The sequence below is a fragment of the Diabrotica undecimpunctata genome, chromosome 2, assembly GCF_040954645.1.
Source record: "Diabrotica undecimpunctata isolate CICGRU chromosome 2, icDiaUnde3, whole genome shotgun sequence".
Lineage (NCBI taxonomy): Eukaryota > Metazoa > Arthropoda > Insecta > Coleoptera > Chrysomelidae > Diabrotica > Diabrotica undecimpunctata.
Window position 1 is genome coordinate 31244015 of NC_092804.1, and position 20631 is coordinate 31264645.

Here is a 20631-nt window from a genome sequence, read left to right on the forward strand (position 1 = left end):
ATTCTGTTCATTTCCTGAATTAGATTTTGTAGTTTGCCTGCTGCAAATAAGCTTCTAACATTCCACGTAGCAATTTTGATTGTCTTATCAAGTTGAAACCGGGAGATTCTTCGCACCCCTTGGCCATTTAAGGCCTGCCCGGGACTAGGGGCCGTTTGTTTTGTTTCTTCCAACATGACAAGAAAAAATCTACGGACGGATGTCCTGAGGAATATAATGCGGTAGTTTCCTACTTGCTTTCCGCATCGCAGTACCGTAGCCCTCTAACTGTTTCAGTCTCACCTACGGTATTCTAGTAAGAAGCCGGTTTAGGATCATTTCCTTTACGCCTAATTCTAGTACTGGTGATCGCTGCTGCCCTTCACCAGGTTGATTCTATACTATCCCTAGAAACAGGGTTGCCACTTCCGTTGAATTCACTGAACCGAATACTATATTCTCCACCTACATCATCGTTGTGGTCTTCACCCGTATCCCTGGGCAAGGGGGCCGTGTTATACCCCACGGAACTGGGTCCCTATCTGAACTTAGACATCTACTAGCTCCGGTCTACTGAAGCAAGAGATGCCCACCCCCGCGACGTCTACGCGCCAGACAGGAATTACTCATATGAGCGACAGAGAAGGTGGCTCTGTGCCCTATGAGCCGAGTTAATGGGAATGTGTGATACCATTCCCAAAGGCTGGCTAACTAGTGACGTCATAATATTACAATATATGATATATTGGATTGACTTCTCTTGCTTTGTTCTTTGTTGACAGATCAATCACTGTAGGGTTAAATGGTGATCTTAACCACCTTTTCCTTTCATTGCTTGGTTTTTTAACGACAAGTTGTCAACCAAATTTATCACATTCTTTGAATATACCGCCTTAATACATAGAGGTTGGTATCTTGCCTTGCTGTTTATGTCATTGTGACTTCAAGGCCACTTCTACTCACGTTGTTGTGCGTGGGTGTCAAACCTTTTAATTCATTTACCAACGAGCCTCAGTAAGCTAAAGACTGGTAACTTCATTTTTTTCTTTATTACTATTAATCTTTAATAACTTATAATGTTACCTAAAGTTAAAATTAAAATATAATTTTTAAATAAATTTGTTGGAAGTGCAATCTAATGATCTTTCTAGTTCTTTACACTTTAAAATAAACCTTAATGTTTTTTACTAAGTTTTTATAAAATTTTTTTTTATATATACATGTATTTTTATCACATGTTCTTTTGCTGTGCTAATTTTGTTAAATTGCAAACTTTACCTAGTTTCAATTAATTGTTATATACAACGTTAACTCTGAATGTCCAGCTTTGTAAGCTTTTTCATATTTTTAATATCACTGACTGCTACATGTCTTTGTAAGGTAACACACTTTGGTTATAACTTCTCTATGGATGTTTGGTTTCATATTGTTCTTTTTAGATGAACTGATGATGCTTTCTGAGCAGAAAGCGAAACGTCTTCAATAAATAGATGAAGTAGCCATCGTCTTTGTCTTTTATTTCTCCACTTTGACCGAAAAACCCACCACTCTTCGAGTGTACCTTAGTTTATATTGGATTGACGGTCGTACTCCTTTTCTCTATATATATATATATATATATATATATATATATATATATATATATATATATATATATATATATATATATATATATTTATATATATATATATATATTATATATATTTATATAATATATTTATATATTATATATATATATATATATATATATATATATATATATATATATATATATATATATATATATATACAGGGTGAGTCATGAGGAACTTTACATACTTCTACCATATGTAGAGTCCCTCAGGGAGCATATCATATGGCCACTAAAAAATGTCAACTCCTCTTCTTTATTAATTAACAGGGTGATTTGTGTAATTGACCATTAATTTCATTTTACTGTAGTGTTTATACGGCTTATTTGATTTTTTTAATTTTTGCATGATACAGTACACTACTATCAAGCATTCGACTGGTATTAGCTAAACTAAAAAATTCCAGGACTGGCTTTGGAAAAATTAATTTAGGGATTCGTATTAAATATTACACCCTGTATACATTTTTTTTAAAATGCAATAAGTGATTTTCAAACTACATAAATAGCCAATGAAAACGACATATGCGACAATAATGTCGCACTCTTATTAAATTTTTAGTGAACGATCAAATCTTACCAAAAATAGAACAACCATAATGAAGTATCAAATTATAAGGTATTAATTTAAACAAATGTTATATAAATTTCAAACATTTTAATTAAAATGAGTTCCTACAACATAATCTAATACGTAGAAAATTAACATCTTTACTGTCACTTTGTATTATCTCTACGATAGAATCAATTGTTTTTAAATTTTAAATTTTTACTCATAGATCGTATTGGGGCATTATTTTCGGTAAATAATAAATTAAATTGATTAAAAAGTCAAACCTCTTGTATGTGTTAGTTTTTGTTGATTGTAAATAATTAAAATTGTATGTCAAATAATAATACATTGCATCAACTGTACTAAATAAAAATAAATCTAAAAAAGTTTAAAATGAAGGTTGGCGTTGACCGTTTGACGTTTCTTGATATTTTATACCCATTGTCATTATTGTCATTATCAATTGTTATTGATGTGTACAAGAATACATATTTCTTCTGTCATATCTACGTTAAGTACATTGTGTTAGTTTTGGTAGAGCTTTTGTTACTTTCGTTCAAAATGCCACATCAGTTTTCGACCACAGAATATGCAGACATAATATTTGTTTATGGATTCTGTAATGGGAATGATAGGGCTGCTAGTAGAGAATATCGCAGGAGATTTCCTAGTCGTCGAACTCCCAGTCATCCAACATTTGGGTCAGTTTTTAATTATTTGCGAGAAAATGGCACTTTTCCTAGTGGAACAACAGAGCGACATGTAGATGAAGCGCAGGAAGATGACATTATGGACGCCGTTACTATGAACCCTACAATAAACACTAGACAAGTAAGTCGAGAACTCAATGTTACTCAATCAAAAGTAAGTAGAGTCTTACAAAAAAATAATCTATACCCATATCACATTCAAATGGTTCAGCGACTACATGCTGGAGATGAGATCGATAGGTTGGAATTTTGTAGATGGATTAACAATAATCGACCAACGCTATACAGGACAATATTTACAGATGAAGCCCAATTTACCAGAGACGGGATAAATAATTCACGAAATTCACATGTGTGGGCAGAAGAAAATTCCCATGCTATTCGAGAACGTCGTTCTCAGTTAAGGTTTTCGGTTAACGTGTGGATTGGTGTCATAAATAACCAATTAGTAGGTCCTCACTTTTTTGATGGTCCTTTAACAGGGCAGGTCTATTTGAACTTTCTACAAAATATTTTGCCGAATTTGCTTGCCAACGCGAACGTTGCTATCCGAGGGATGTATTTTCAGCATGATGGGGCACCCCCACACTTTTTACTGGCAGTGAGACAACATCTCAATAATGTTTATGGCAACAGGTGGATAGGACGTGCAGGTCCTATTTCGTGGCCTTCAAGATCCCCTGATTTCAATCCCGTTGATTACCATATTTGGGGACGATTGAAGCAACTAGTTTACGCAGTAAATATTAATAACCGACAACAATTAATTGATAGAATTATACATTGTTGTAATACTATTAAAAACGATCCCCAGAGTATCCGTAATTCAATACGTCAATTAACAATTCGGCAACAAAAATGTGTACAGGCTGCAGGGTTCCATTTCGAAAATCTATTTTGAATTATTTTTATTTTGTTACCATTATTGTATCTTTTCCAGTTCTAATTTATGGGTTTATCATAACTATGTACATATTTTTAGTTTTTTTTTTAAATTGTTCTTCGTTATTGTTAGTAGTTACTGTTTTTTGTTGTGCAGTGACTCAGTTTATCATTTCAATTAAAATGTTTGAAATTTATAACATTTGTCTAAATTAATTACCTTATAATTTGATACTTCATTATGGTTGTTCTATTTTTGGTAAGATTTGATCGTTCACTAAAAATTTAATAAAAGTGCGACAACATTGTCGCATATGTCGTTTTCATTGGCTATTTATGTAGTTTGAAAATCACTTATTGCATTTAAAAGTATATATATATACAGGGTGTAATATTTAATACGAATCCCTAAATTAATTTTTCCAAAGCCAGTCCTGGAATTTTTTAGTTTAGCTAATACCAGTCGAATGCTTGATAGTAGTGTACTGTATGCAAAAATTTAAAAAATCAAATGAGCCGTATAAACACTACAGTAAAATTAAATAAATGGTCAATTACACAAATCACCCTGTAAATTAATAAAGAAGAGGAGTTGACATTTTTTAGTGGCCACATGATATGCTCCCTGAGGGACTCTACATATGGTAGAAGTATGTAAAGTTCCTCATGACTCACCCTGTATATATATATATATATATATATATATATATATATATATATATATATATATATATATATATATATATATATATATATATATATATAGCAATATTTTTCCAATTTTTTACTATATCATTATACCTGAAAAAAGTAGCCTATAGCTATTTTTACCCCTACACGTGCTCCTGGGCATGGTGTGTACCCCTCGAAAAGGTCAAAAATAACAAAATAGCACTTTTTACCCTATCCGTCAACCCAGCTGACCGATTTTAACTCACAAGTTATTATATTTTTTTGTTATAATGTCAAATTTCAGATGAAGCAATTTACGTCCCAAAAGATTATACATTTATATATTTCACATGTCAAGAAGAACGAAAAGAAAACTTACACAATTTTATGATTTTTAATAAATTGTCAAAATTTAACTAAACAAGAAAAATAATTATTGTAAAATTTAGTAAGTATATTAACGAATTTATAAATACATTTTAAACAAGCATTGGTAAATTAAAATCCATTAAGTAAATTTGAAGTTACAGCTGTTTAAAAATAGTCAGTTTTTCAAAAATCGTATTTTTTATAATTTGTAAACTGGAACTTCCTTTTCCTGACAAGCTAAAATTGTATAAAAATTTAAGTGAAGGTAATTCTCTATCAATACAAAAATCTCTATTTACCGAATTTCTTGGACCGGGTTTGTAACTATTTTTTTGACTGTCTAAAATTGAGCATTCAGCCTTTTTACCCTTGATTTGAACAGCTATATCTCTGAGCCCAGTAAAGCGATTCTAACTGACTGTATCTATTTCTTTTTATATTGCCAACTTTTTGATCAAATATTTTTCAAAATCGCAAAAGAGGTTTTATTTTATAGGTCAAAAAGAACGTCAAAAAAATGTACAAAATTTTATGCTTTTCAATTAATTGTCAAAATTTAACTAAACAAGAAAAACAAATTATTGGTTAGGCGAAAGGATCTAGTAATACACAGTCATATTTCCAATCACACACATGCAAGAAAAAAAATTGCAAAAACTTGTAAATTATTTTCATCATTTTGGCTTTAGAACCCTCCGTGGGTCCCAGCCTCCTTTTTCTAGCTGAGTAATTTCTTAATATGTCCTATCTTAATATGTTTTACGATATCTGGTATTTGGTATATTCTATAAAATTTGAAGTTGTATCGTCTTCTCCAAACTTCATTGTCATTCACCGATTCGCCTTAGTACTTTTCTTCTAAAACATCCTAATAAGTATTCATTACTTTTTGTTTTGTTCCAGGTCTAGGTCTCTGAACCATATGTTAACACTGGGCGTATTATTGTTTTGTAGAGTTTTACTTTTGTAGTTCTCAATATAATTAAGGATTTAAGAAGGAGATTGAGCCAAAAAAGTATCTGTTGGCCTTGCAAATTTTGCGGTTTAACTCTGCAGTGTTATTATTCTCAGTACTAACGAGCGCTCTTAGGTATACAAATTCGTTTACTGCTTCGACGTTGACTTCGATTTCTATAACAAGTGGACGTAGGATTTCTGGTTGCGTGCTTATTTTAATATACTTCGTTTTGTTGGTGTCTATTATTAAACCTATTTTTGTAGCTGATTCTTTTAGTGCTACATACGTCTCTCGTACAGCGTTTTCCGTTCTCCCAACAATATTGATATCAATATAGGTAAGTATTTGCACTGATTTATTATATATTGATCCGGTTGTTTTAATTTGTGACATACGTATTACATTTTTTAGTTAATTAAAGGATTTTTAAATACTTTTTATGTAAATATTTTTAGTCAGTCTGCAAATATAGTCAGTTTTTCGTAAATCGTATTTTTATCATTTGTAAACGGATAGTACTTTTTCCTGTTAATCCCAAATTGCCTAAAAAATTAGGTGAAGGTAGTTATCTATGTATAAAACACTGTCTTATTGAATTTCTCAGCCCGGACCTTTAGCTATTTTTCTACCGCCTAAAAATTTAGCTTTTTGCTTCATAGGTAAGTCATCACAGGAATTGATTATGATGCAATATTAACACTCAACGAATTATTAAAATATATAACAAAACATAAATTTTAAGCGAGTAAGGAAGCCTTTGGGTGGTCGATATCCAAAGTGATGGCAGTTTTAAGTTTAAATTTAATCTGAGGTATTAAATACGTTAACGCTAATTTTGCTTAAATTGTAAGTTTTTAGAAAGTGACGAAAATTTAGATTTTATGAAATGAAGAGGGCCTTAGAATAGTCATCGATCTTTATTGTATTATAATCTGTGCAACTTGTGGGCAAAATGGGTTTTTATTACCGGTGCTAACGGACTAGAAATTCTTTTTTCCCTTTTTTTTTTTCATGTTATTTGCATTTTCTCTGCAGAACGCTTGGAATAGTCTGTAAATAATATGTTTTAATATTTTTTGCAACTAACAAATTATTTTACTTTAACTTCAATGACAAAAGAATTTGTTTTTAATACATTGAATTATTGAAGTTGAGGAATAATCAATGAAAATTAAAATAACTTTGTATTCTAGTGTATAAAAAAATATTTAATTTAAAATAGTATACTTAATACTGGGTGTTTCAAAAAGGTATGTCATAAATTAAATCACGCATTACGGGGACAAAAATAAATTGATTGAATCCAACTTACCTTAGTACAAAAGCGTACACAAAAGAAGTTACAGCCCTTTGGAGTTACAAAATAAAAATTGTTTTTTTTCCATTATCTCCTAAACTTCTTGACATTTTGTAATAAAAATGGACACGTTACTTTCTTGTTCTCAAAGCACTTTTCAAAAAAGAAACAACAAAATCTAAGCGCACAGAAAAATTGTAAGTGGGGTGTGCAGCTCTAAATCCACCCAAACTTTTGAGTACGTTCAAATCAAATGAATTTGTGGCATTATTAGTTTAACACATTATTTTTAAAATTTTTTTGCCTTCTATCACTTTTTTCAAAAAAACAGTTTTTATTGAGTTACTTATTGAGTTTTTCATTAACCTTTAAAACATTACGTGCAACTAAATGAATGGTTTAAATGAATTAACAAGTACAAACAATGTCTATAACCTCTATAAATATGATATTACAATAAATGTTCAAAATGACCCCCATTTTCTTCAATACACATTCAGTATAGTTTTAATAAGGAAAACCGAATGCGCTGAAAAATCATATTTTTCTGACGAGATTGATTTGCAGCTTCAATTATTCTAATCCTCAATTGTTATTCGTCCTCTATTGTTACAGAATACACTTTCTCTTTCATAAACCCCCTAAAGCAAAAGTCCATAGGGTTAAGACCTGGACTACTGGGTTGCCAAGAAATAGGTGCGTCACGACCCCTTCCAATCCACCGACCAGGATACTGCCTGCAAAGGTATTCCCGGACTTCATTACTGTAATGCGGTGGAGCGCCATCTTGTAGAAACCACACATTTTGCCTAATTGCAATATTCACTTCTTCCAAATACTCTTTTGCCAAGAACTGCAAATAATTATCACCATTTAAATTGTTGGGAAGCAATACTGGACCTATTAGATTGTTATCCACAATTCCTGTCCAAACATTAACTTTGAAAGTCCTTTGGTGATGAGTCGTTTTTTTGCTTGAGGGTTTTCGTCGGCCCAAATGCGCTCGTTATGGTGATTTGTTATTTCTACTGAAGGTAGCCTCGTCGGTAAACAAAATATTTCTAACAAAATGAATATTTCGAGTGTTTTCCATTAACAACCAATCGCAAAATCAAATCCTTTTAGGATAATCTTTAACCAATAACTCTTGAACCGTTGTTAAGTGATAGGGTTTAAGCAGCTGATCCTTCAAACGCCTCCAAACCCTTACGTGAGGAACATTTAGTTAAGCAGATATTACCCGTGTACTTGTTCCAGGGACTTCTTCAATGATTTCTAAAATGTCTGCATCATTTGCATCCATTATTGGACGACCACTATTGCCAGCAACTTGCGGTTGGAATGTACCCGTTTCCCGTAAACGACAATCAATTGTCAGAAATAATCGTCTATCGGGTGTATTTCGATTGGGGTATTTTACTACATAACACTTTGCGACTGCTGCATTATTTCCTTGACATTCGCCTACGATATTCCTGATAGTTTATTGAAATCATAATTTAATCTGATCCAACTTACACAAAGTTAAATGCATATCTGCCATTTCCTGAAATGTGCAGGCCATTGTAATAGCAAAATTTTTAATAATAATCTTATTCACACAATAAATGACAGCTTCAGATTATTGAATATTATTGATCGAACTGTTTGTAATTATTGTATCCGTAGAAACTAATTGTAATTTTATGGCCAACTAGGAAAAAACTAGTTTTTTGACAAAAAGTGATAGGAGGCAAAATTTTTTTAAAAATAATGTGTTAAACTAATGATGCCACAAAATTCATTTGATTTGAACGTACTCAAAAGTTTGGAGGGATTTAGGGCTGCACACCCCCCTTAAAATTTTTCTGTTCGCTTAGATTTTGTTGTTTCTTTTGTATGAAAAATGCTTTCAGAACAAGAAAGTAACGTGTCCATTTTTATTACAAAATGTCAAGTAATTTAGGAGATAATACAAAAAAACAAGTTTTATTTTGTAATTTCAAAGGGCTGTAACTTTTTTTGTGCTAAGGTAAGTTGGATTCAATCAATTTATTTTTGTCCCAGAATGCGTGATTTACTTTATGACATACCTTTTTGAAACACCCTGTATAATGGAAACAATTTTATTGCTGTTTTATAGTTTAAAGTTTCATTAATGGTTTGTAGAAATTTACAGAAATACTTTTAAATATTCATTGTATATTTAATGCAAATATATATTTTAGAAAGTCATTTTAACACACTATTTTAAGATATCTACAAGATACAAAATTTGCTATCGAGTTGTGTTTTTTACAGTGATTTAAACACCTGATATATAAAATAAAAATAGTTTTCCAGATAAATTGTAAAATTCCAGAATTCTTCTTTGGATTTGGTTGGAGAATATGTATCGGCTACAATATTACATTTTTATAGTTTTAATTTATAAATTTTTTTATAGCAGAACAGACCACCATTTCAGTATCAATATCCAATACCTCCATCTGCTTACCAAATGGCTGGAATGCATCCACTCCATCAAATGTATGCCATGCACTCAGCGTTGCAACAAAATCAATCGTATAATATTCCAAATAATTTTGTTCCTCCCCAATCTTATACAACAAGTAAGTATACATATCAAGAATAGATACTCCTTGATATTCTGAGACATTTTTCAAAATTTGAAATTTTTCGTGAGCCGCAATTAAAATATGTTATGAATATTATATTATATAATAATATTAAATTTAATACACTTATAAAAATATGTGTATTAAATTTAAGTATTAAAAATAAAACATATTTATTGATAATTCTTTAAGATTTGGTAAATAATTTGAGACAGCACGTCTTAGTAATTATGTCAGACACTGGTTAGTTAATAATGACCGTTGTTTGAATCGATAGAAGCAATAAAAATGAATGACTGTGTCAGATATATGGAAAGAAGATATAACTAAAGCAACGAGTGCTATAAATATGAGAAACGGCCAATAGAATAATAAAAACTATTAGAAGTTAGGCATTGAATAACATCGTCGGACGTTTTGGATCATCGATATTTTAAAATGAATTATTTTAATGACAATTATTAATTGATAATTCTCAAGGGCTGTGCCACAATGAGGTTCACAAAACGGTATAAAAATATCTTTTAAGGCTAAGTTAACTGTTAGATGGATCGTAATGGATTATATCTAACAGAATAATTAAGCAAACTGTATGTAACATTCTATAAACACAGAGTGTCCCACTCCTTGCAACCATTGGTTCGATAATAAATGATTTACAAATAATTGTTTTAAAACAGCGAATTATTCTGCAATGACATAAACTATGAAGAATCTTCTTTATGATAAAAGTAAGGAATGTACTTGAAAGTGGCTGGAAGATAAGCAGACCCCTATCAAAAGCGAATGACAACTACCCTCACAGACGAACTCTATTTTCAATATCTGTGGAAAATAGAACTGGGGGCAGGTCAAGGTTAAGGGGGAATGGTGGTGTAGCCTAAAATATTGCAGCGGAAAATTGGCAAAAGTTGGCAATGCAGAGTAGCGACTAGCGGAACAAATTGATGATGAAGATAATGATGATGATGTTGATGATTAGAATGATGATGATGATGATAGTTAACTATACCATTACGTAGATTTGCTGTTAAGAGTTATAAATATGGTCATTAAATGATGGATTCGACCGCTGCTTGATGGAAATTCATTTTATCTAACGATAAAATAATAAAACCAGAAGAAAAAATTAAAATTCTATGGAAATTTACAAATTAAAAACTACAGACACAATTTTAAATGACCAACTTGAGACAAACAGTTCTCCCCTTCTCTACTTATTCAGTTGAAGACTATAAAGTATAATGGATACCAAAAATAGATCACTTGAGAAAGCTGAGAGCACTCTGCTGAAACAGCTGTAGTGATAATGAATTATAATAAATTTTGTGAAATTTTTGAAAACAAAAGCTTTTAGTGTTTTATTGTCAGAAATATGGTCATTTATATTAATTAGTCAACGCAAAATCGAATAATTTTGTAAATTTTAAATTGGCAATACACTTCTCAACCTTATCCTATCATCGTAGGTATCAGTTTTGAGAATTGGCATACCAGATAATATTGAATTTAAATAAACTATTTATTACGATTGTGATTTGATTATTCTTAAAATATTTGTGTTGGCTTTATATATATTTTTTAAACTAAAAATTTTGTATTTTTTAGCTCGTACGATGTCATATTACAATGTGCCAAATTCAATGCAGTCGATGTATGCAAATGGAATTTATCCAGCAATAAATTACATGAATAATTACCAACCATACCAACCTATTCCAGGTATATATTTTAAATTTTCAATATAATTACATAAATACAATAAATCAATTTGTCGATTTAAAACAAAATGTAGTTGTAAAAATCGTGACCTATTTTGCGAAGTGTGAGAGTATGAGAATGGTGCCAATAAAATTGATACTACATAATAATTGCTAGATCTATTGTATAAATGTAAATGTATTGTACAAATTTTCTAGTTAGAAATGTTGCTCTAGAAGAATCTGAATATTTAGGTTACTTTAAAATTTAATCCATAAATCAATCATTACTGGTTATTTAAGGACAGTGCTTTATTTCGTAAAATTTCTTAAAATCTCTTGAATAATGAGGTGAGCCAGACAAGGATGTATACTAAAACCTCTATTATATAACGCTTACTTTGAGAAAGTCAAATTTGGAGCTATTGAATCTGAAATAGCCGGGAGAAAAAAGCTGGTAAGTGCGCTGATGATATTATGAAGACGATATTTTGGCTGAGGAACATAAGAGAATAGTATGGTTGTTTCTCTAAATAATGAGTTGAAGTCCAGAATAATTATTAATGTCCGCATTGGATATTGCACTTAAAGAAGAAGACGAAAAAGAAAATAAATATGTATTTGATATTTTTTTATTGTTTTTTTTTATATTATGTAACAAAATTAAAATATTTTGTAGGTCAACAACAGAACTTTTACCAATATCCTATCCCAAATTATTCGATGTATTATCCAGAAACAGGTTATGTTCCATTTCGACCTAATCACTTCGCAGGGGGTCAGTATTCACAACAGATGCCTAGTAAGTATTCATTAAATTTGATAATATTGATCAATGTTAACGCATGAATAAATATTAAAACAGTTATTTAGAAAATGAGTCCGACTTGTTTAAAGAGAGAAAAACTTGGTCTTCAAATATGTCAAGATAGATAATTAAAAGAAAATAATAGAATAAAATGTAAAATACAATGTTTGTGAATTCTAAAGGACCATTCTTTACACTCAATAAATTGACCGACATATTGTGGTACAAAGCACGTAAATATAACTTTTTTCTTGATCCACATTCCGGCTGAGGAATTTATGCACTTCCAAACAAAAACAGAAACCAGAATATGCGAAGAATACCGTACGATAAGCCTTATGAGTAAACACACTAAATATGTGAAAATTATGCAGGAAGTGAGGCAAGGCTGTATTTTGTCTTCTTTAATCTTCAATCTCTACTCTAAAGCTAAGGGTCAACAACTTTAGATATGCAGGTGACACCAGAGTATTTAAGGATAACCTGCAAGTTCTTATGAACAAATTACATATTACAGTCAACAGTATGGACTTATATAATTATAAACGTAAAGAATATAGGGCTCATGATAATTAGCCAGAAAACGATAATAGAAGGTAATCAACTCTACGTCAATTAAACCCCAGTAGAAAAAGTAATTTGCTTTGCTTTTTGGTTTTTTGGGTTTGGTTTGGTTTAGAAGCAAAACCAAGGTAAAAGACGCAGGAGAACATGCTGCCAAATCAAAATGGAGCTTCGCAGGCCACAATGCCCGACTGAAGGATAAAAGATGGAACCACGAAATACAACAGTGGAGGCCATGGTTAGGGCCAGAGGAAGAGAAGAAGAGAAACAGAGGAAGACCACAAATGAGATGGGCTGATAACATTAAGAAGATCGGAGGACACAACTGGAAGCAAGTGGCGCGAAATAGAAGACACTGGATTGATTTGGGGAGGCCTATGTCCAAAGTTGGATTACTTAAGGCTGAAGAAGAAGAAGAAAGAAAAAGTGATGCACTGCAACTACCTCGGAACTATAAAAAATGAAGAAGAAACTAACAACCAGGAGATAAGCGCGGATATCGGAAAAGCTAGATCCACCTTCAATCGAATTGGGGCCTTCTGTAAGAGCCAAAACTTCTCTCTTGGCATAAAAGTAAGAATGCTGTAATACTTTGTCTTCTATGTGTGTTGTTATAGGTACTGCCACGATGTTGTAGTCCTTTAGTTTTGCAACCGATTTAATAATAAAATACAATAATTTCGCAAACTTATAATAACTTAAAGATATGTAATGATAAACGAACTGACTAGGTCAAAATTACTACGTCAACAATCCTACTGATCCGAATAAACTACATGTCGACTCGAAACAAATATAATTATTGATTAATTATCTACATAACTATATGTAACTATTTACCAAAATATCCATGTCTTTTCCAAAGCTAAACGTTACTCGACAAGTGTTTATTTACCTGTGAAGGTAAATGCCAAATGAATATTGACCTTTTGGTTTAATAGCGTCTAATTTAATTCCAGAGTAATTATCTTCAACACCTCTGTCCTTTTTTGTTGCGTGTTAAATCGTAGACATTAAATAAAAATATGTGCAAAAGATTGGAAGCATTTGAAATATGGCTACATTGGAGAATACTTAAGATTCCATGGACTTATCGAGTCACACGTACAGTCCATCCTTTTTCTTCTTTTCCCCCGTCTAACTATGTTTTCAGTTCCATACAGAGTCACCTACTCAGCATTCCGGCGTTTTCTCCAATCCCCTGTAAATTTATCTCTTTGAGGGCCAAATATTATTCTGAGAACCTTTCTTGCAAATACTAGAAGCTTATTGATTTCCCGCTGGTTGAGAATCCATGTTTCACTGCCATATTATGTAATAATTGGGCAAATAATCAACTTGTAAAGTGTTAATTTAAATTTTCTTTTTAGCAGCTTCGATCTTAATAATGTTGAAAGGGAGTATAATGCTCTATTTCTATCTAAATTGATTTAACATAATATGTATGAAGTATTGTAACTTTAGAGATTTGATGGTGGTTAGTACTTCTCGGTTCTTCTTCATTTTTCTGGAGAACTTTTCATTTGTGACTCGGTGAGTCCACGTAATCTTAGTATTCTCTGATAAAGCCAATCTTCTGCACTTATTTTCGTTCAAGGTCCAAGATTAAATAATATAAAAAAAGGTCAGGAAAGACATATCATCGCAGCATTCTTACTTTTATACCGAAATAAAGATTGTGGCTATTGAAGAAGGCCCCCCATCCGGTTGAAGGTAGTTTTACTTTTTCAATACTTGCTGTAATCTCCTGATTTTTGGTCCATTCCTCGTTTATTATGGTGACAAGGTAGTTGTAGTGCGTCACTCTTTCTACTTTAGTTTGGTTGACGCATAGTTGACCTTCTGTCATCTTTTTCTGCGAACTGTCCTGAGCTTGGTTTTCTTTACGCTCATATTGATTCCATATTGTTGACTGTAATACGTAATTTTGTTCATAAGGACTTGTAGGTCTTGTATGTTGTTGTTTAGTTGGTATCCGTCTGGAAAAATGCATTTTTCAGTTTCGAGAAAAGCTTTGATTAATTTTCTTTCAAAGTAACGATTGAAGATCTGATAAACACACGTCTGATTTCAATACAGGTTTCTAATTATTTTTAGATCTTGCCTGGTAATTCCTGCTTTTTTTAGTATTTGCATTATCTTCCCATCCAAACGTGCTGTACTGAATTAAATTCTTTCTCGTAATTAACGAGACCAGTGTATACATCACACTTGACGTCTCTGCATCTCTGAAATAAGACTTGTATTAAGAACAAAACCTCTCTCGTGCCAACAGCATTTATGAATCCGCTTAACCAGGTTACATTTCCATGGTGGCTAATGAAGTTACTAAGATTTACGGCTGTATTTGGGTGCTATTAGATAACAATAAAAAGGTGCCAAGTAGTTGCAAAGGATTTTCAGATAATACTTAGTGTAGCTTCGCTAATTTTAATGATCACAATGTGTACATTATCCCAAGTAAAAGATAACTAAGTCCTTATTCTCTATGTTATATTTAAAAAAGATATATAATATATATATATATATATATATATATATATATATATATATATATATATATACCATATGTGTGATGGTATGTCGCACCTAGAAGATCCCACTCCTCTATTCTGTCCCTAGGGGACAACTTTTCTTCGTTTTTAGGATGGACTTACTGTGCTTTAGTAATCGGCGATTTCCCTGGTTAATGCCTTTTATGTTAATCTGGCATACTTGAACTTTTAGTACGAGTTTTTTTGTTATAAGTCTCTGAAAAAAGGGATGTGTATATTGTATGTGTCTAGAGAAGGTAAATGTGAAAGTACATATTTGTGATTTACGATTTGATACTTTTAGCGTAAAGACTTGCCAAAGGAGAGTTGGGATTGTTGCACTTGTATAGAGTGTCTATAGATAAAGTCACGTTGAGATGGCAGTGTACGGATATAGGATAACAGCGTTGCCAATTCTACTGCCATTGTAAGTTTTGCTACTTTTGTAAAATAAGCAGGGCCAAACTCACGATAAACTAAGATATGTTTAGGTAAGCTAAAGTTGTTAATAGAAAATTCGTGAATGAAATAAATGGTAATAATTCCTAAAATGCTTTTATACATAATACCGCAGTTAATAGGGAAAAAAATATGAAAAATATTCTACAGGTTTTTTAATATTCTAAACGGTAGATAAGGGATAACTGATGATAATTCCTTGAAGAATTACAGCCAATTTTGCTTTGTTTATTTTTTAAAGAAAGATGAAGTTTGGAAAAAATCATTTTTTTGCCTATTTTGTTCCTCGTGCATTTTAGGGAAAAATGTTTCAAATAAATGTTGCAGATCTTAAACAGTTTTTTTAATTTTTTAGTTTGTAAATTAAAATACATAAACAAATGACTGAGATAATTGCAAAAAACCCCTAATTGAGGCCCCTAGAACACAAGGGTGTAAGTGCAGTTGCTTATCACTTAGCAACTGATTTCTAACAACAGGCACGTACTTTTGGCTTCAAACTTTCTACATTAACAACAATAACACCATCAAAAATTACATGTCATTGAAAACATGCTGAAAACTGAAAAAGTGCTACCTAGGTTTTTAAATTTATATCGAACTTTGAACAAAGATTTTTCAAAACTTTGTTTTTGGCACTTACACCCCTTGTGTTCTAGGGGCCTCAATTGTGCACTAATTTATTAAATGTTCATAACTTTATTTTTTGCATAATGACGTCTAATATAACTACTTGAAATTATGTCGATTAATGAGTTATTTAAGTGTGCTACATTTCAACCAGATCAACTAAATATTTTATTACCTTTACTGAGAAAAGAATACTCCCGAAAAACAATTTTCAATCATCTTCATTTTCATAATCTAGTTCATCTTCAGAGTCATCGTTTAATGAAATTCTAATAGGTTCAATGTCATCTTGAATGTTGTCTACTGTCCAAAAATTATTCTCCAATTTTATAACATGGTTGACGTAATTTTTCCAATGTCCATTGTTCTGTACTTTATCATAACCTTCATAAATCAATGTTTTAACGTCGTTTTGTTTGAAACTTGAATTCTTAGAGGACACGTACCGTTTCACTTCACTCCACACCATTTCTATTGGGTTCAGTTCACAGTGATAAGGCGGAAGTCTTAAGATATGTACATCTACGCGGCATTGTTCGTCACTGTGATTCCTGTATTTTTCACCAATACAATCAATTTTGTATTTGTCATAAATATTTTTAAATACATTAGCAGTTTCCAGAAGTTCATTTTTTAAGTAATCTTCTTCAAAATAAATGTCCTTTTCATAGAGCCACTCCTTAATTTGACGTTTCACCCAATATTGTTTGGGAAAATTTAATTTCCTAGAGTGATAAGATGCATTGTCCAAGATAATGACATTCTTTTTATTTTTTGGGAGATTCGGTATTAACATCTCTTCAAACCATTTTTCAAATAGATCTCCGTCCATCTCTTCATGGTAATCTTCAGCACCTTTTTTGGCAAGAAAAGTGATGTCAGCACCTTCAACAAATCCGTCTTTGTTTCCTGCATGGACTAAAACAAATCTTGGTCCTTTTCCGGTCGGAGTTTTTAAACCTGTGGTAAGTCCATTTACGAAAGCCTGTCGGCTATTTTTTATTGTTGTATCTTGCCATACTTGCCCATTGGTTATTCCAGTATTAACCCATGATTCGTCCATATAAATGATATTGGCTCCTTCGTTCCTCAGTTTCTTTATTTCCCGGAGATAGTGACGCCTCCAAGCGACTATTTCTTGTTTTTCTATTAATATTGAATTTCTACCTTGTTTGCCATATATAAAACCCATGTCGTGCAATAGTCTTCTCAACGTACTCTTGGAAAAATTCGGAAGATGCTCCATTTGCTTAATTTTTTCTAGTACTACGTCAAGGGTTGGAGGAATATTGTCCATAAAAAAACCGTGCACTACTTGTCTTATTCTAGACCGAGTTGCTTCATCATATCTATTCTCACGACTATTCAAATAACCGGTTCTTTTTTTTCTTATAGGAGTTACGAGTGGACCATTTTTACTTTCACTTCTGTATCGGAATATCGTTCGCTCAGAGACTCCAGTCATAGCAGAAACTTCCCGCACTATTGTTGATACACTTTTATCATTATTACTGTTTGATAAATAGTTAAAAACATTTAACACTATTTTTTGCATTCACTATTTAACAAATTACCGTTTTTGAATTTTATTACACTCGCGGCCATTTTGACACTGACACGACACAAACGTCTGATATCAACTGAAAATTCTTTTAATGGCAGTATTTACCTGAATTTATAATTGCTGGCATTAGACAATAATTTTGAATTTATAAATAGGTATATTTTTTTAATTCTAAATTATTTTTTAATGTCTGTAACTGTAAATGCAGGTAGAGAAAGTGTGTCATTAAAAGGACATTAAGATCAAAAACGGATTATACAAATAATTATTTCATTTCCACGAATTGTAAACAATTTTGAACACAAGATATAATTCCGAAAAGACCAGATTTCCGAAATATAACTTTCTATTTTTAAAATACCAACAGAAAAATTATATAATTAAAAAAATGTAGTATTTTTCCGTTTCACATTCATAAATATTTCCGAAATTATAATTCTTTTATAGGAGCCGGCCCATAACGTACGATTGTAGGTACGATTAAAAACTGACAACAATGTAGTTATTTCTGGCATATAGAAAGTACAGGCCTATCTCGGGAACGCTGCCATCTGAATGTGAATTTATCTATAGAAGATAGTATAAATAAAAAAAGCCAACTTAAATACGCAAATTGTACTTAAATTCTTTATTAAGAAGTAAAAAAAAACACGTAAGTGCCATCTACGTTAAATGGCCGAAAATTAAAAATATAGATCTTTTCATATAGATCAGATCAGATATAGATCAAATTAATTAACTGTTTATATTTTTTGTAAACGTATGTTTAGAACGTATATTCTACACTCTTTAAATTTTATTTTATGGGCGTATAAAACTTATTAAACTATTTTTCCATTATTTTAACTTCTTTTAGTCCCATCTGGTCAACCTACTAAAGAGGATGCCATTCCTTTACCTGAAGATGTGTATTCTTGTCAAGTAAGGACCAAAAAGTTTATCGCAGAGCATAAAAATGGAGAGTATGTTCTAGTACCAGAGGAGGGTAATTTCTTTGTTAATGAGTATATATTTTTAGAATCTAATTGAAAAAAAATATATATTTTAATATGTAGATACATGTTTATTATTAATTATCACTGTATTGTCGGCAGTTCTTATAACCTGTAACATTTTGCGTTCAATCAGGTTACGTAAAATTTTCGTATTTCCCCATATTTATGACATGTTTGTCACAAAATGGCACAATTCTGTCTATTTGTTTTTTCAATATTCTCGATAGAACCCAAATCTGTTACAAAACGTTTAAAAAGGTTAATAATAGACCGGACAAATTATTTAAATGTATTTCGTATAAAAATAGTCACATACGTCATTTATAGTTAAATAATGAAAGTTTACATTTTGCATAATATTTTTATGGTAGTTTATAACTCATAGGCAGCTACTAAAATATCTGTTTTTTATTCTTTATTTTTAAAACTGGACAAACAACAATGCCACTAATAAATATAACTGTACTTACACGTGATCCTAATTTTAGGTGAACCAAATGGGACAGCAAGTTACAGCGAACATTAATAGGAATCGAAGTTTTGAATTACATCTTTGAGACAAAAATGAACAATACTCTAAATTGAGAATAAATGGCGAATTTAAATATACATGTTTTTATATGTTTGATTTATGTTTGTGTATATATTACATGTTATTGTAAATTTGACGGTAAAATATACTTTTGTATATTGTTTTAAATTTAGTTAACTTTGTCTCCTATTACAGTCATTTATTATTACATAAAGGTGGGTACACATATGCGAGCAGAACTGTTCGCAAACCGCTTGTGAACTATTCGTTAATTTGTACGACGGGACGAACCGCTTGCGAGCTGTTCGGTCGTTGCTCGTCAGGAACCACGGCCTGTCGGTTTTTGGGACGAACACAAAGAAAATTTGGACGGTGTTTTGGAGACTATAAATTGTTTCTGCTAAGTGTGCCATGAGATCATTCGGTTAAACAAAATGCCGCCTACCGTGTAAACAAAATACCGAAATATTTGGAGAAACGAAGTAAATTAATTCTCGGTTTGTTATTAGAGACTTAGGGTATTGGATAGTAACGAACATAAACATATTTTCAACGAACTGTTCGCGAACAGCTCACGAGCAGTTCGGGAACAGTTCGGCTTGCATATGTGTACATAAGTCGCCTCGGTTTCTCAGCAGGCGAGCACACCGACTTTAATGTAAGTAATTTAAAAATCAACGCATGGTTAGCCTCACGCTAGCCACTAAAATAAAAATTTTAAACACAGCGATGTAAAATACCTATATCAATAATGTAGTAATAAATCTGCTGAGATTTGAGAGTGACTCTATTCATTTTTATTTGCTGGAAGACGTTAAAAAGGCATTATGCTCGAAATCCGGAATATTTCATCATCATTCTCTTTGCCTCTATCCCCATCTGGGGTTGGCTCCCCTAATTACATTTCTATAGAAGTTCCTATCTTGGGTCATATCAATATCAATCCCTTTTACCCACATGTCCTGCCTAAACGTCTCCCCCAGGTCTTCTTTGGTCTTCCTCGCCTATTATTTCCAGAAACGTGTAACTAAGCAATTAAACGATTATTCTGTAATCACGATCATAGATACTCAAATCTATTACTTTTCACAATCATTTCACCATCCGAATGTTGTTATCTTACCAAGTTTTAAATCGTTTTCTTCGAGAGCTTGTCTTAACTGTCCCAGTTTTTGTTTTAAAACCCATTCAGTATTTC

At 31.8% G+C, this 20631-nt stretch overlaps 1 protein-coding gene across 3 annotated transcripts in view; it reads left to right on the forward strand.

The window, feature by feature from the left end:
* Positions 1 to 19601, forward strand: part of LOC140433262 (uncharacterized) — a 42275-nt gene extending 22674 nt beyond the window's left edge. For 2 of the 3 annotated variants that reach the window (XM_072521295.1, XM_072521297.1), the window contains 5 exons: positions 9476 to 9641; positions 11256 to 11369; positions 12027 to 12149; positions 18763 to 18891; positions 19390 to 19601. In XM_072521295.1, coding sequence (XP_072377396.1) covers positions 9476 to 9641; positions 11256 to 11369; positions 12027 to 12149; positions 18763 to 18891; positions 19390 to 19427 — 570 coding nt within the window. In that variant the 3' untranslated portion in view covers positions 19428 to 19601. The remainder of the gene's footprint in view (positions 1 to 9475; positions 9642 to 11255; positions 11370 to 12026; positions 12150 to 18762; positions 18892 to 19389) is intronic. The other variant, XM_072521296.1, reaches the window with a different exon arrangement.
* The last annotated feature ends 1030 nt before the right edge of the window (positions 19602 to 20631 follow it).